Source organism: Alexandromys fortis, unplaced genomic scaffold, assembly GCF_014885135.2.
Source record: "Alexandromys fortis isolate MF-2015 unplaced genomic scaffold, M_Fortis_MF-2015_v1.1 scaffold_10, whole genome shotgun sequence".
NCBI classification, from domain to species: domain Eukaryota; kingdom Metazoa; phylum Chordata; class Mammalia; order Rodentia; family Cricetidae; genus Alexandromys; species Alexandromys fortis.
This window is the reverse complement of record NW_026067895.1, coordinates 17,609,734-17,627,073: the sequence shown is the minus strand read 5'-3', so window position 1 is coordinate 17,627,073 and position 17,340 is coordinate 17,609,734. Positions and strand designations below refer to the sequence as shown.

General features: G+C 42.7%; 1 protein-coding gene across 3 annotated transcripts in view; it reads right to left on the bottom strand.

Annotated features, from left to right (window-relative positions):
* Stambpl1 (STAM binding protein like 1) overlaps positions 1–17,340 on the bottom strand; it is a 47,334-nt gene that overhangs the window by 13,575 nt on the left and 16,419 nt on the right. For 2 of the 3 annotated variants that reach the window (XM_050158215.1, XM_050158205.1), the window contains 2 exons: positions 8,598–8,685; positions 1,532–1,749 (listed from right to left, as the gene is read on the bottom strand). In XM_050158215.1, the coding sequence (XP_050014172.1) occupies positions 1,532–1,749; positions 8,598–8,627 (248 nt within the window). In that variant the 5' untranslated portion in view covers positions 8,628–8,685. Of the gene's footprint in view, positions 1–1,531; positions 1,750–8,597; positions 8,686–9,670; positions 9,691–17,340 lie in introns of those variants that run through there. The other variant, XM_050158224.1, reaches the window with a different exon arrangement.

The window sequence follows — 17,340 nt, the reverse complement described above, 5'->3', positions numbered from 1 at the left end:
CCCACACTGGAGCACTGGACTGAGCTCCCAAGGTCCCAATGAGAAGCAGATGGAGGGAGAACACGAGCAAGGATGTCAGGACCACGGGGGGTGCACCCACCCACTGAGACAGTGGGGCTGATCTATTGGGAGCTCACTAAAGCCAGCTGGACTGTGACTGGAACAGCATGGGGATAAAACCGGACTCTCTGATCATGGCGAACAATGAGGACTGATGAGAAGCCAAGGTCAATGGCAAGGGGTTTTGATCCTACTTCACATTTGGGATTTTTAAAAGACAAAGGCTATGCCACACACAGTGATGCATGCTTGCAATCCTCAAGACTTGGGAAGTAGAGGCAAAAAGAACAAGCATTTAACTCCATCCTTTCCCCGGTACATGGTATCTTTCCGTCAGTCTGACCTACATGAAACACTGACTTCAGACAAGGTGGAAGGAAAGGCTGACACATGAGGTTGCTTTCTGAACTCCATATGTGTATGTTGTGGTATGCATGCACCTGCATTCATATATACAAACGTACATGTATGTATAGCCATCAGAAACATACACACACATACATGTGCATGCACACGCACAGTTTTTTTTAAACAGTAACAGTTCAAAATTTCAGATGGATGAATAAGTTTATGGATCTGCTGTACAACATGGTATCCATAAATAATGAACTATACACTAGAAAGTTGCCAAGACAACAAATTTTTAAATATTATCATGACGAAAATCAGCAAGTGGGTGATATAAAAAAGCTAATTAGCTTGATTTAGCCACACAGGCAAATAAAAACATAAATATGCCCAACTATTTTCCAACTAAAAGCAAATTAATGACACTAATTAACACGTGGCTTTAAATTAAAACAATGAAAGGCTTAGCTTAGAGTCCATCATTATTGTCAAGAAGGGATCCTCTGTGCAGTGAAATTAGCAAACGTGTAACAGAAGTCCAAAATCACCTTCGCTAACTCTAAAGTTAGGATCCATTACTAACACACATGTGATAGTTTCTGATGGATGTGCTGTAGCCACTCTTGCTCACTATTCTGACAGTTCTTTTGTAGATTAACTTCTTGCGCAAACGAGCAAATGCTTCTCAAAGGCAGCTGCTGGATTCTGTGTGAAATGAACTGCCGTGCCCTCGTCAGGAATCACACCTCTCCTATGCTCCCCAAGGTGTCCCTGCTCTCAAACCTTCAGATCAAGTCTTTAAACATCAATGGCAGACTCTACATGCTCTAGATGAAGCAATATGGCACCTGCTCTCAGGAGGCTCTCTTGCTACGGGAGGAAAATGGTACCAAGTATGAAACTATAGATGTGAAAAGAGCCTCCACCCCTCCTGACCCTCTCATTCCTGAGGCTCGTGGAGGGTATCTTGATGCGTTTCAATGCATATCGACATACATATTCCATTTTTAGAAAATGGTTAAACTGGTCTGAATATGAACACTCTCGTGGTATCCAAACTGCCATGTCAAAATATCACATAAATATTGTTTCAATGTTCTCATTCTAAAGACCCCAGACTTACGTTATAAATTTGTTATAAAGAACAAAGGCATTTTCCAGGTTCCCTTCTTCCAAATACACAGACGCCATCCTTTCCATTTCTACTCCGGACCTGAAGTAACGGCGTGGGGTGATGTCTTCGTTAATGGAGATATTACAACCAAGCTTGCTTAGGGCGCGGACCCGCTCCTCCGGACTTAGAGAAACATCTGTATGATCAGGCATTGCAGCCAACTTTTTCTGCAATGAAACATTTAAGTATCTGATTATAGGTTTTTAAAAATTACATAGCTATTTAATTCATGTAATTTCTGTACCACAAACCCAATATTAGTACCTCCGAAAATCCTTCTGTAAGAGTTAATGATAGGATCAGTGTAAGACCTATTTGCACAGTCACACCCGAGACACACATCCAGGAAAAGATAAACACTTTTATTGGTCTAAGACCTCTTCATAGGTTTCAAAGTACAATCATGTGGCATTTCCTGGGTGTGCAAGTGTTTTAGGTATAAGCATCATGTAAGTCGTAATGTTAACCATTCTGGGTCATTCTTGCCACAGGAGGGCTCACGTCACGGGACTCTGAGGTTCTCCAGAAAGTTGCTTACATTGAAATTATTGTTAGGATTTGGTTCTATCCCACAATATATCTAGTTTAATCGGGAGTTTCTAGGGTCTCCCTCCATTGCCACTATACAAAAGAAACGACAACAAAAAAACCACTGCTAACTCCTGGAGAAGCCCTTTCAGAGAAAAAGAACACTCTCCAAGCCCCACCCCTGCCCCGTTACTTTTCTTTTAACACAAATAAATCTAATAAACTTCCATCTAACAGTAATTGCTGTCAATTAGTTCTCAAGTGAGAATATGGTAATAAATTATGGAGAAAAGTAATTTCTATCTTTGAATTTTACTAATAATGCCATTATATGTACTCTCAGATGTGCACAAAGCATACATAGTCAGGATAACTAAGATGGGCTCTGTGCTTCAGAAATGCCAGACTCGAAGATTGGCTTGTTTTGGTTTGTTTTTCCATTTATTTAGGGCACAGTAGTAGATATTTTATGTTCTTTACAACTTGACTTCAGGTCTCCGCATGTAAGAGCAGCTGTAAACGATGTGGACATGAACAGCCCTGGCTCCTTGCCAAGGCGATGAATACAGCGCTCAGACCACAGCTTTTTTTCCCCTTAGTTCAGACTTGTCTGTCTCCAGAGTACGGTCCAGGCACCTGCAGCATCAGCAGCAAGACAGCTGTTCTCAAAAAAAAAAAAAAAAATGCAAATTCCTAACTGGCTCCACTGAAGATCTACAAACTCAGGACCTCTGGAGGTGGCTGGAAAATTGCTGCTTCAGTTAGTGTTCGCAGAAGGACTTAGTGCGTTCTCCAGCTTTAGAGCATTTGACCATGATTTCACAGTCCAAGAATGAGGCTACTCCAGAGAAAACTCAGCATCTTGGAGCCTTCCTTAATCAAATATGGGTGACTTGTAAGCCCAACTACAGGGAAGGCAAAACGTTTGAATAAAGGCTGTAGAAAGCTCTGAAAAAAATTTATATCCGATATAGCTTTATTCTGCCATGAATAACTAGCCACTGGGCAGAGCACAGGGGATTAGGCACATAAGAGTTTTTTCTTGTGTCATTTGATTTACTTTATTTCCAACTTTAAAGCAAGTAAAATACTAGAAATCTGAAACGATTCTTTTTTCTAAAGGTTTAATATATAACAAAAGCCATAAGACTTTTCTTAAGGTTCCATTATGCTGAAGGCAGCCACTTCCTGTACCTGATGGTACTTTTGGTTGGACCTGTAGCAACGGACATGAAAGCTCTTTCCTGCTAATTCTTACCCAAGGAAGTGCCAGGCAAGGTCTCCAGGTAACTTTCCTGCAGATTGATGGGCATACCTGGTCCAATTACAGTCCAAGAAATAGTAATATTTAGTCTTCTACATTCCCAAAGAAAAGAAGTTTCTGGTCCAAGTGACCACCATAAAAAAAAAATACACAAAATTTTGATTCTCACCTTACACTTTTTGATTTATTTTCTCTTGGAATTAAAAACTAGAGATAGATGATGAGCAGCAAATGCAAAATATTCTCTTCCTACCTTGGTTTATGCCAAAGTAAAACACATTTCTTCCATTAGACAATAGGAACCAAAATAGAGCTGGCAGGATAGGATAACAAAAGACACAAATTATATAATAATGTGAAAGTTTCTAACACAGAGGCCTGGAAATGACAACAGCCCTGTTTAAATCCCTGCAGAGTGTGTATGTATATGTGTGCATATATATATATCATATATTCTATAAATATCTTTTAATAATCTGTTGGAATTGTCAAAGAAATTTTCTAGCAAAGTCCAATATTTGCTCATGATAAAATTTCTGTAGAAAGAAGGGATGGAAGGAAGAGATCTCAACGAATAAAGGTATATATGAGAAACCAATAGCCAACAATCACATGAAACAGAAAAACTTGAAGCATTGCCACTAAGATCAGGGTAAGTATGTTACTACTCCTATAAAACACAGTGCTTGAATTTCTTTCTTTTTTTTTTTTTTTTGAATTTCTAGCTAGAGCGATAAGACAAGAAAATGACATAAGAGATACAAATGGGAACAGAAGAGGCCAAGGTATCTCTATTTGCAAATAATTCCATATATGAGAAACCCCACGGACTCTACCAGGAAACTTCTAGAGAAGGACAACCACTTTCAGACGAGTGGCAGGCTATAAAATTAACAGCCTTCCTATTATACTGACAAAAAAAAAANAAAAAAAAAAAAAAAAAAAAAAAAAAAAAAAAAAAAAAAAAAAAAAAAAAAACACCAGACTGAGAAAGAAGCTTGGAAATCCCATTCACAGAAGCTTAACAAAAACTTTGAAATCAACTTATAGGATGAAAACTTTAAAACACTGAAGAAAAAAACCAAAGAGGATACCAGAGGATGGAGAGAACTCTCACGCACATGGGCGGGTAACATTAATACAGTGAAAATGGTCATCTTACCAGAAGCCATCTACAGAGTCAATGAAATCTTCATCAAAATGTGATGCAATTCTTTACAGAAATTGAAAAAGAAATTTTAAAATTCATATGAAAGCACAAAAGACTCGGGTTAACCAAGACAACCAGAACAAGAGAAACACTGCCGGGAGAATCTTCATTTCTGATTTCAAGTTATACTACAAAGCTATAGTAGTTTTTAAAAAGTTCAAAAACAGTCAGCATGATTGGTTGAATAGAATCAAGGACCCAGATATAAGCTCATGCACCTTACAGTTACTGGTTTTTGAAAAAAAATGGAAAAAATATACATTGGAGAAAAGAGCACCTCTAACAGAAAGTTGTTATCTGTCTACATGTAGAAGAATGTAAATGGAACCTTTCTTTTTATCCTGCAAAAGAAATCAGTTACAAATGGATCACAGATTCCAATGCTAGACCTAAAACTTCTAGAAGAAAGAACAGGATACAGGCTCAAGTAAGAACTTTTTGAGAGGACCCTGGTTTCCCAGGAAATAGGATCAACAATCAACAAGTGAGACTTCATGCAACTGAAAAGTTCCTATACTGCAAAGGAACCTGCTAACTAACTGAAGAAGCAGCCTACAGAAATGCATTAAAAAGAAAACTATTCGCCAGCTATATATCTGGTAGAGGACTAACATCTCTAATATAGAAAGAACTCAATAATATAAATATGAACAAAACAACCCAATTAAACAATATGAAGAGTGTTCTCAGAAGAAGGAATACAGATGGCCAAGGGATATTTTTAAAATATTCACCATCCTTAGCCATCAGAAAATTACAGATAGAAACTACTTTGAGAATTCACTGTATTCCAGTCAGAATGGCTAAGATTCAGAACACAAAAGAAAACAAATACTGACAAAGATGTAGGGAGAAGAGAATCTTTATGCACTGTTGGTCAGAGTACAAACTGGTGCAACCACTATGGGAATAAGTGTAGGAGTTCTTAAAAAACTACAGATAGAGGCCGGGTGATGGTGGCGCACGCCTTTAATCCCAGCACTCAGGAGGCAGAGGCAGGCGGATCTCTGTGAGTTCGAGACCAGCCTGGTCTACAGAGCTAGTTCCAGGACAGGCTCCAAAGCCACAGAGAAACCCTGTCGAAAAAACCAACCAACCAAACTACAGATAGATCTACCATATGATCCAGATACATTACTGCATGACATATACCCAAACCATTCTCTTCCCTGCTTCGGAGACACATGCTCAACTTTGTTCATCATTGCTCTATTTATAATAGCTAGGGCATGGAAACAATCGAGATGCCATCAGCTGCACAAAGGATGATGAAGATGAGGTCCCTAGATACAATCAAATTTTATTCAATTGCAAAGAAAAAAAACTTAAATGGACAAGATTGGGAAACATCACCCTGAGTGAGGTAATCAAAGACCCAGAAAGACAAATGGAGCGTGCTCTTAGCCAATTGTGGATCCTAACATTAAACCTTTAGATTTGCGTATCTAACTTGGAATACTTGTAGAAGCCAGGAAATGGGAAAGGGGTCATCGGTGGGATGGGAAAGGTTTAAAAAAAAATCTTAAGGTTACAAGAGATAGTAGGGCTTAGGTGATACAAAGGGAGGAGAATAATGGGTAAAGAGGCATAAATAGGGAGGGGATGAGGGGCAAGGGCAGAGAATGGGGCAAGAAGAGAAAACTAACACTAAGGATGTTTGAGAAAACCATATGAAAACCTGCTTTATAAGCTTCCTAAATATTTGTCTGTCAAGAGAGAGAAAGAGAGTCATAAAAAATATAATCATAGTTATCTTATCCAGGTAATAATGCTTCTTCCAGTCATCGGAGAGTGCGGGATACAAAGCACAGTGCCAGGTGTATGATACCTCCTCTCACACTGTTGGTGAGGGGTGTGCTGGAGACATCCTAAGCAATACAGGCTATCACCATTGCTCTTGTTTTCTCACTAGAACTTGGTAGTAAGACCCTATTGCTGAAGGCATTACATACTTTGTTAACAATACATGGAGAAATCAAGTTAGTACTGACCAGGAAGTTCCTCCCTGTTGGCAAAGATGCTATTCAGGCTGCTGATGGAGAAAGGTTATCAGCAGTCTTATCCAATTATGACCCCTGTGAGATACAATAATGACTAATATGGTGAGATATGCCCTTGGGTGCAATAGTGGCAAGAATGTTATGGAGGTAACCAACTGCTTTTCTCCTTAAATTTAAGGTCATAGGGAAATGCATGCTTGGTGCTATCCAAGAACCCATGTTTGGGAGCTCATAGGACTTACTACTGTTATTTTGCTAAACAGACAGAATATCAAAATTGCTCTCTAAATACCCACAGATTTATGGAGCTCTTGAACCATATCAAAGAAGTTTATTTTTACAGTGGATGGCAGTTAATACAGAAACTCACAACTGGTCAAAGTACAGAGAATAATTAAGCGTCTATGCAGTGCTCAGCCACAAAAGGGACATCTATATTACAGACCCTCCAAGGTTCAGGAACCATAATGGAAGAGGGGATAGAAAGAGATAAGAATCAGAGGTCAAGAAGGTGTAAGAGACTGTCTTCCTGACATGTCAGATGCACGCATGAATTCAGACAGTCTGTTTGACGGCACAAGATCTATACAAGATGAAGTCAGTCAACACTCCAACATAATTGGGGAGAGACTCATGAGGCCCCACTACTAGTTGAGGGGCTCTTGACATTGATGGATTCTTGGAGAGGGGAGATTTGGTTTTCCTTGGAGGTGTGGCCCTCTGGTAGGTTATTTATGCTTTAGTTCACCATGTCCATGAGTTCACAGGCAGCACAAATTGGACTCTGTGGACTACATAAAAAGAGAAGGCATAACGTTGGGAGGGAGAGTGGGTAGCCACAGCTCTGAGAAGTGTAAGGGGAGGACTAGGCGACTAATATGATCAAAATACATTGTACGAATGTATAGAATTCTCTAAAAATTGAAAAAACATTTTAAAATATTCCATCAATTAAAAAATAAAGTACTATGTCACATAGAAAAACACACTTTCACACATTCTTGCTTTGACCCACACCTTACAATACTGTTCTTGTAGCTTTCTGAATAATTTTCTTATTTCAGAGAAGCTGCTGAAGACTTCCCTACAGAGGGATAGGAATGGGAGCTTGTCTCCCTTGGGGTCAGGAAGTTCAAAGTTTCTGCAGCACCTCCTTCTCAAGGAGTCTACGAAAGTCATTCTTGATCAGGATTAAAGCATTCTTGCTACAACCCACTTCAGTTCAAGGGACTTCTAATTCTTTATGCTCTTTATGTGTTCAAGGTCTGTGTTTTGTGTAGACATGGTATTCAGACCACTGTTGTTCTCAGGGTCACCATTACCGTGAGTTCCATCTGGAGGAAAAATTTAACAGCCTCCATTTTATCAAGTCCCCACAATAGTCTGAGAGCACAGCACAAAGGAGGGCCAAAGAGATGGCACAGCATCCTACATTCACATTTAGGGACTGATCTGGGGCACCAAACAAGCACATTGTGTTCTCAAAGTCCTAGTTACTGCTTTTCCAACACAATGCACTTCAGGGGATGCAGCTGGAAAAGGTGTGAACTCTGCAGGGCTGTAGAGGGAAAGTGAGAAGAGCGAGAGTTTCAAAACCGCAGGCACGCAATGAGGATGCACAAGCAACACTGCCAGCGCCATGCTGAGCACCTGACTCTTTTCCAGTTACTGCCACCCAAAGCAAACCTCCAGCTTCTATCTGTAGAGAAGCTGAGATTGAAGCAATCAAGGTGATGTCCACGCTGAAATCCCCTCCAGTGTTTCTCGAAAGGATCTACACTCTTAGAATCTAGCCACACAGATTAAAATTTCACAGGTGTGTCAGTAAAACGATATTTTTGTCTGTCAGAGATGGCTTTCTTAGTCACTTCCCCAAAGGACACAGGCACACACAAGGCTGTAAGGAAGTGCTATGCTTCTTGAAGTGGTTGTGATTCTCTTCACAGTCGGTCCTTTCTGCTCGTCTTTTGGAGCTTTTCAATTATAGACAAAGTGTCAGTTGGGAGAACTTACCAGCGAGTTCACAGTGAATGGCTGCTCCATGCTGTCCCGGCTGCAAAGGCAAGGTGCTCAGCTCGTGCTTCCTTCTCAATCACTTCATCTGTTTCAAAGACACAGAGCAAAGCTGAAGTTACTCTATGAGAACTCGTCTCAGTCCCCAAGTTATAAACTCAAAAGAACGTGAACACTGAAAAAGTTACACAACCAGAGTGCCTAAAGAGTTCTTCCCTAGAAAACCATGGGTGGTTGTGGGTTTTTGAAATTGACCCTCAAAGGCAGAGAGATGCAGAGAATTAATGTTTGATGAGCAGAGCATGTGAAGCTGCTGTATTTGTTTATTGAGAATCCCATTGATGGCTTACTTCCTTCAAAAAGAAAATGAAGAATAAAAAGAAAATAATCAAGAATGCTGGGGTCACTGACTGGAGAGGAGCCTGGAGCCAGGCTGGGTTTCAAGAAGTGTAAGACAACTCCATGTGTCCTGCCATTATGAGCCAGTTTGTGGAGTCCCCTCCCCTTGAGAAGGGACAAGACCAGTTTTAGTGGGCCTTCTGCAGCTGCGAGAAAGCCAATTCTACCAAAACCCACAAGCACTTCAAGGAGGAGCCTCAGCCACAGCTGAGTCCCTACTCACCAACACCCAAGTTATAGATTCCTAGTCTGTCCTACTAAGTCAAAGGTTTGACTGCAACCTTAAGATAGCATGCAGAGAAGCTAAGTAGGCTATGCTCAGACACATGCCCATAAAAATCTGGGATGGGTACAGCCATTAAACCCAAGGAAATGAATAAGGTAGCAATAGAAAGCCAGCCAGCTGTGTGACTACAGATAAGTTACAGTGTTGGGACATCTGAAAACTGGAGAAGCAACAGTACCAATGACATGGCTGTAACAAGGATTAAATGAGTTAGCAGGTAGACTATTAAGAGTTCCTATCCCATAGCCAATATCCTATAAACATTACAATTATCAGAATCTTTCATTTTCATCTGAGGAAACTAGATTTCAACAGTGCTAAATCATAACCATTGCTAGCCTTTTCTCTGGACATCAGTGAGGGCAACCTCTCCATCCCCACTTTCTACCTCTAATCCCCGTCACATCTGGACATCCATCTTCTCACTTAGGAGACTGTGGCAGGTGGCAGTCGTTTCAGCTGCAACATTCTGTGATTTCAGAAAGCTCCAGTCAGGTCAGTCAACTGATCGTGATGTTAGTTTTCATTCCAAACCCACAGAAACCCTTCAAAGAAAACGACCGTGCCGCTAGGTTCTGGCTTTTTCCTTCTTGTCTCCAGATAACCGTAGAGTAAATACTGAGCAGTATGCCCGAGTTACAAAGATGTCAGAAAAGAAACTGCCAGGGAGAACTGGAGCATGATAAATAAAAAACCAGAGACAGAAATTAGGGTTCAACCTGAAAGTCAGAAAAGCAAAACAGCCAGGCACTGACTCTTACCTCAACTTCAGTCTGAAATGGCGAGCCTGCCTTCAGGAATCTCAGAAAGAGATTGTCTGAGAGCCATCTCCTCCAGTCTTACATTCCTCTCTAGCACTGGGATTAAAGGTGTACTATCACCACTGCTTGGTCTGTAAGGCTGGCCAGTGGAGGTGTTTGACTCTCTGATCTTCAGGCAGGTTTTATTTATTAAAATACAAATGAAATGCCACCACAGAGAGCTACAGTCACAAGTCACAGTGTGAACTGATCACTCCGGCACTGTGGCTGATGTAGAATGCAGGCCACTCTCACTGGGGAATTGCCACTTCTCAGTTCTCAGAAAACAACAAACTGAAGAGTTGAAGAGACTCCCTGTCTGATGCAGCTGCACGTGTCTGTAACATCTGCACTAATAGGGTAGAGTCAGTAGGATCAGGAGTTCAAAGTCAGTTTCAGCTACAAAGAGAGCTATATAGAAAATTGAAGGCCAGCCTGGGCTAAGTGAGACCCTGACCCTGTCTCAAACATAAAAAAAGAAGAGGGCAAAGGGGGAGTTAAAGAAAGAACCAGAACAGTGTGAATGGGTGGGGGAGGGCGCATGGGAACAAAGAAATTCTAGCTGGTCAACGGGCTTTGTGAAAGTAGGGTTAATTCTGGACAGGTGGCGACAGGAGGGTCAGGTTTCTGTTCAAGGTCATACTGAGCTACACATCAGTTCAAGGCACCCTTGGATTTATGAAACTATATTTTAAATTAATTAAAACACAGAGCCCTAGAACTCATCCACAAAGCTACTAAGCCCAGAAACAGGCATTTTAGAACGAAGCCCGGGATTTCCATACACGCAGTTCCGGAAGCGAAGGTGAACAGATCTGCACTAACTGCGCCTGCAAATGTATCACACAGGATTCTTAGCTGCGGGCAAAGCCCCCGACTCACTTGAATTCTGAGAATAACGGAGAGATCACGGATTTCCAGGAAATCGGGCTCTGAGGCTGCATTTCCAGGAACACCACCCAAACCTCACAGAAGTCTAACAGACCAGAACGCCACCTTGCCATCTGCTACAACGCCAACAGTCTCGGCCGGAGACTCTGGCAACGCATTGTTGCCGTGGAAACTGTGTGCAGTTGCCTGAGGGGGTTTCTATAAGTTTGCAGTTTCCATACCACAGCGTGAAACATGGATGTCCATCAATTATGCCTAGCTCACATGCCTGCAGCCTGGCTATAAAAAGGCCTGGCCTATTCAGCATTTCAATTCCTATAGAAAGCAATAAATGTGCCAAGTAAGAAACGATGTGTTTAGGTTGGTTGGCCGACCACAACAGTAAGTGTACAAAACCGAACGAGCAAAATTTTCTTTGTAATGTGTTTCTATTTTTGTGATATATTTAGTTTGTATTTCCTAAATGCCAGAATTAATTAGTTTGACACAGTTACAATAAGCACTGTGACCTTTCACGTATAAAATTATTATTCAATGGCAGAAACCAACCTCTCCCAAATATAAGATGAAAGAAGTTCACGGATTGGTTGGCCTTTCTTTTGGACTGTCCATTGCTCGACGGCACTGTTCCTAGAGGAGCTCTTATATTTGGAAGTTCCCTGTTCTGGGTCTTACAACTGCTAAGGAATCACAAAGTTGTACGCTGTCTAGGTTGGCTCTCAATGTGTAGACCAGGTATCCCGAGGTACTTTCAAGGGGCACTCACGGTCAGTATTATTTTCATGACACGACTACAGCATTTGCTTTCTGGAACACGTGTGGGTGAGCATGTATGTGGGTGTGCGATGAATGTGCACGCTTGCCCACAGGTGTGGAGGCCAGAGGTGAATGTCAGCTGTCTCCCTTAGTCAAGTCTCCACCCTATGTTTTTGAGACAGGCTCTCTCATTGAATGTGAAGCTCACTAGGTGGCTGTGCAGGCTGGCCAGCTGTGGCTGGGTCCTAAGGACTCCCTTGGGGGGTGGGGGAGTGAGAGGGCACAGGGTCAAGGGCACAGACTCTGGGAGTCAGGCAAGTCAAAGCAAACTCCGTTTATTCAGCAATGGGGAGAGCCTTCTATACCCTTTTCCCAGCACCGAGGCTGGGTTCTGAAATTATCTTCCTGCAGTCAGCAAGCCAAAGAGATTCCCTGTTATTGCCTCCCCAGGGCTAGAGTTACAGTCAAGCCCAGAAATTCTGGCTGAGCTTTTCCATGAGGAGCTAACCCCAGTCCTCAAGATTTCACTGCAAGCCCCTATCAATCAAACCATCTCCTAAGCTCCGTTTTTTTTTTTTTTGTTGTTGTTGTTGTTTGGTATCTATCTCTTACAATTGTGTTTTAGAGGGTGCCAAAATGGGTGAAGTAATTCACAGAATCTCCACTTCAATATTCTTAATGTCTGTTTCAATATTTAATAGTGGAAATAACCAACCTTAAGCCTTTTAACTCTTTAGTAATGTTTTAGACCAAAAAGTTTAAGTATTGCTTTTCTAAGGCAACCAACCAAACAAACAGCATAAAAACTCACCACACTATGCAGTGCAATCAGAAATAAAGCAAGCCATAAGGATTTAACCCAGGACAAAAGTCAATGGCAAGGCTGCCTTTCATCTGTGCTGCTGGAGCCTTGCTGAAAAGAATAGAAAGAGAGGCTCAGTTTCACAGAACTGAGGCCCGCAAGTATAAATACAGCAGCCTAGCAAACACCTCACAAAGCCAATCTCTTCCTGATATACGTATGTTATTCCCAGTAGATACAGAGCGCCCAGCTCAGACCCACAATTTTCCACCTTTGTGGCCACGTCACCAGGTCACAGACTACAGACACAGAAGCGAGGCAGCCAACATCTGGATCCTGAAAAGGAATGATAGGAATGATCGAGGATGAGGGGAGAACATCCTTGGCCTGGGTTTGCAGGACCCAGGAGCTTAGGGCAGCAGAAATTCAGGGGTCACCAAAGGCAACTTGAGAGAGTGGTGCTCAGGTTGGTGGTCTCACTCTGGTGATGATTAAAGACAGGGAACTTGTAGGAGAAAGGAACACAGAATTAATTCTCTCAATGAAGAGACATTAATGGAACGTGAGGAATCGAGCAAAGTGAAGTTCCCAAGAACAGGGAGGGACTTCCAAGAGACAGGAAAAAGTTAACCTGTTTCCTCTGGGGGGGGGGGGGGTAATAGTATTAATTGTGGAAACTGACAATAACTGAGGTATTTCTACCCAGACTGGTTAGCACTCTGGGAATAATACCACAGGTTTGGCCATTTGGGGTGACATCTGTCTGTGTTCTGGCTCAGTCGGGAGATGGTCATGTGCTCATTTGCTACCCATCACAACCCTGTCACACACACACACACACACACACACACACACACACACACACACGCACCCGTCTTTCTCTGACTTCTGATTTGTCAGCCGCTGACATGGACCGTCTGCTAGCTCTTGAATCTGGCTGGCATTGTTACCCCTGGCCTTGCAGGTGTTCTAGGCAGCTGATTAGTCGGTGTCCTTTGTGCTCACATTTACGTGACCGGCTTGTAGTGTCACCATGGAGCTAACGCCTATCACAGCTCCCAAGATACAGCCACGATACGATGTAGACACAGCTGCTCTCGGTCACCTCACATTTAACTCTTCGTCTGTGTTTTCAGGAGCCTCTTTCCTAAAATGAGTGGAGGTTTCTAGAAACTGTTCTTACCCACTTACGATTCAGTCTTTTGCAATTGGCTGCACTAGGGGCAAGAATACGTGAAGAGGACAGCAGCATCCTGCACTTGTCCCTCAAGGCACGGTGCTTCGAAGTGGGCAGCCGGCCTGCAAATGCTGGCCCACACCTCTCCCTTCCCTACATGGCCAGCTCGATTACATGCTGCCCAACTGCAAGCTCTTTAGTTTTTCCTCTCATGTTCCCACACTGCTTTAACCCCAACGCATCTGTTCTCACCCTAATATTTGTGATAACATATAGTTTTTAATAGGATTCCTTTTTCCCTGTGTACCCATGGTGAGCTAGCTTCCACCTCTCACAAGGATGTATATGACATGCTCCACCCACCTCTCCCATTCTTGCCAGCTGAAGTCTCATGCAGGTGAGGTGTGTCATAAGGATGGGCAAAACAAGAAAAGAAGAGAACATCTTAGTTTGCTCATACTCCTACAATTTAGAGCTGCTGTGCAATAATCCTTTCACACACTATGAAGATGTGTTCCTTTCATTGTTAATAAAAAGCTGATTGGCCGATGGTTAGGCAGGATATTTGGGGGAGAGAGAATGCTGGGCAGAAGGGTGGAGTTGGGGAGATGTCATGAGATGCAGAACCAGCAGGATGGGAAGTATGCTTAGGAGGTAGATGAGCCTCGGGAAAGCACATAGGTTAATAGAATAGGTTACTTTAAGTTACAAGAGCTAGTTAAAAACAAGCTTAAGCTACTGGCCAAGCATTTAATAGGTAATATTCGGTCTCAGTGTAGTTATTTGGAGCAACTGCTGGGACACAGAAAAACTCTGCCTGCACAGAACAGGGGTTCTCAACCTGTGGGTTACGACCCCTTTGGGGAGTTGCATATCAGACATCCTGCATATCAGATATTTACATTACAATTCAGAACAGCAGCAAAATTACCTGAAATTGCAACAAAAATAATTTTACGGTTGGGGGGGTGTCACCACAACATGAGGAACTGTATTAAAGGGTTGCAGCACTAGGAAAGTTGAAAATCACTGACTTAAATGAAGACAGCTTTAAGTGGTTGTGTAGGCAGCTGGACCAGCATCCTACAAAAGCAGTGACTCGGGCAGGCATAGGGACTATGTCCATGCTATACAAAAACCCAAGCCTGTCTTTGCCCTTCTTTCCCTAGCCTTCGCGTCTGTCTGGTTGGCTTCTACCATTCCCCTATCTCCCATCATCCCCACTAAAACTGGCCCAGATTGTAACATCGCATTTACCCACCCAGAAGTCTCAGGCTTCCCCAGAATCAATACCACACAACCTTCAGGGCTACAGTGAGCTACAGTCCCAAATGCTACCTGTGGTAGTCATAAAGAGTAAATTTGGTGGTTTGCAGTAAACTTTAAGTTTTAAGTCAGTTATCACAATTTAAAACTGGGAAGGTTTCATATAAAAACCATGTGTGTGTGTTGTATGCATCTACACCTGTTCACGTGTGTGTATGTGCAGGTGCAGGTGTGAATGTGTATGTAGACAGCAGAGGTCAGTGTAAAGTTCTCTTCCTCTATTGCTCTCTGGCTTACATTCGACAAGGTCCCTCCACTGAACCCCAGATCTTTAATGTAGTAAGTCCAGCTGGCCAGCCAGTCTGAGATGTGCCTGTCTCTGTTCCTACTGCTGGAACTGTATGCAAGCATGCATCACCATACCCAGCCTTGGAGTGTGTGCTGGGGACACTAACACGTCTTAACATTTGAGTGGCAAGCTAGTCGCCAACCAAGCCATCTTCCTAGTCCCAGATTTCCAGCGATCGGGCTCTGGTATCAGTGAGCCTAAGGCCCTGGGTATTTAGGCACTTACAGTAATGAGCTGCTTCCTCTGTGACTTGGGATCAGAGAAATAGAAGCAAGGCTTTGATGAGGAAACCAAAGCCATTTTCATTTATTTATTGCCCAATGGGAAAGAAGACAAACAACTTTAAGTGCTAAGAAGATTAGCAAATGGCACTTCATAGAAAGAAGAAATCCATGTAGCATTAACTCCACAGGAGAGCGGGCTGGAGGCTGTCTGTTAAAACTCACACTTCCACAGCTCGCACAGGCAAGACAGGTCGACCATTTCAAGTGCTAGAGACAAGCACTGCAGCTCGGAGAATCAGAAATACACTGAAGCAGAATGTCAGAGGCCACACAGAAGTATCGCATGTCGTGTAAGAAGAAAATATAATTGCTTGTTCGAAGTGAAGGTTCGGGGTAGCACAATCACACAATACAAACAGCCTCATAGTCCCACAAGCTGGTGGTAAACCTGGTTCTGACATCTGCTTGTTAGCTCTCAATCTGCTTGTTAGTTCTCAATGTGCCCCTCACAATGGCACTCACAAGTGGCCTGACCTGGTCCCACTGCGCTCACACCTACAGCTGTTTGAGAACACCCATCAGCAATGCTTGATTTAGTCTCAGCTTGCTCCTTAACCTTGGCCCCAGTACAGCCCACATTCTTCAGGTTTGATACCATCGGAGTTACAGCCACGAGGCATTTAACCTGGAAGACTCCCTTCAGGAGTCTCTTTTGCTCTGTAATTTTCTGCATTCTTGAGTTTATCCCCAAGCCCTCTCCTCCACAGCCTCTAGGAAATGTAATCATTCCCTTGAAACTGACCTCTTACAGAGGGGCAGTGAGCCTCAGTTTTTTGCTGATCCTGACATATAAGGCTTGGGAACTTGAGTGCCCAGAAGTGCGTGTTTCAGCTAACCCCTGTTCCAGTGGACCAGTAGGCAGCAGTCCAGTGAAGGGAGAGAGCCACCAACCACCCTACGTATGTCTATGACAAAAGTGAGCACATCCCCGAACCTTCTCCGAATGACAGTCCACACACTGTGCTCAGAACACCAGGCCATCTTTCCAACCAACAGTAGCAGCTTCTTGTCATTTGATGCCCATCTCATTTTCTCTAAGTCTTAACTGCCCCCAAAGTCTGGAGAGCACTGCGATTTTGTCTTTTAATATATGTAGCACATAATGACAAGAATGGACAGAAGAAAGCATCTGGCTGCTATGTTGTGATTTCTTTTAGTCTTAATATTTTTTCTTTCCTTGCCTTCTTTGTCCACCCTTCCCACCCCTCTGGTAGCCCCTCTCCCCCAACACCTCCTACTCCCCTACCCCTCCACCAGCCCCACCCCCACCTTCTGAAGAGCAGGGACTGTTCAGAATCTAAGGTCTCACACATTGGACAAGTACTCCAGAACTAAGTTACATATTCAGAACAATTTTGTGTTGTTGTTAATGTTGTTTTTGCTTCTTTTTTCAGTGTCAGATTACTTAATTTTTTTATTTAAAAATATACTTTGGATTTTTTGTTTGGTTTTGCTTTTTCAAGGAGATGTACTTAAGCTCAGAATTCTGACCTACTTTCATCCATAAAAGCAGTATTTTCCAGAATACAAAAAGGAATCTACCAGACAGTGAGCATTCTCCTTGGAGACCTCACACTCAGGGAAGAGCTGGGGACATCTTTACCCAGTTGTCTCCTTTTCTCCCCGAGTGCCACAGTGGCCTGGATAAGGAGGTGAGGTGCTGTCAGGTGAGAGGGGACAGACTCTCGTGCCACCTGCCTCGGTTCTCACTGGCCAAATCCACAGCTTTTCTT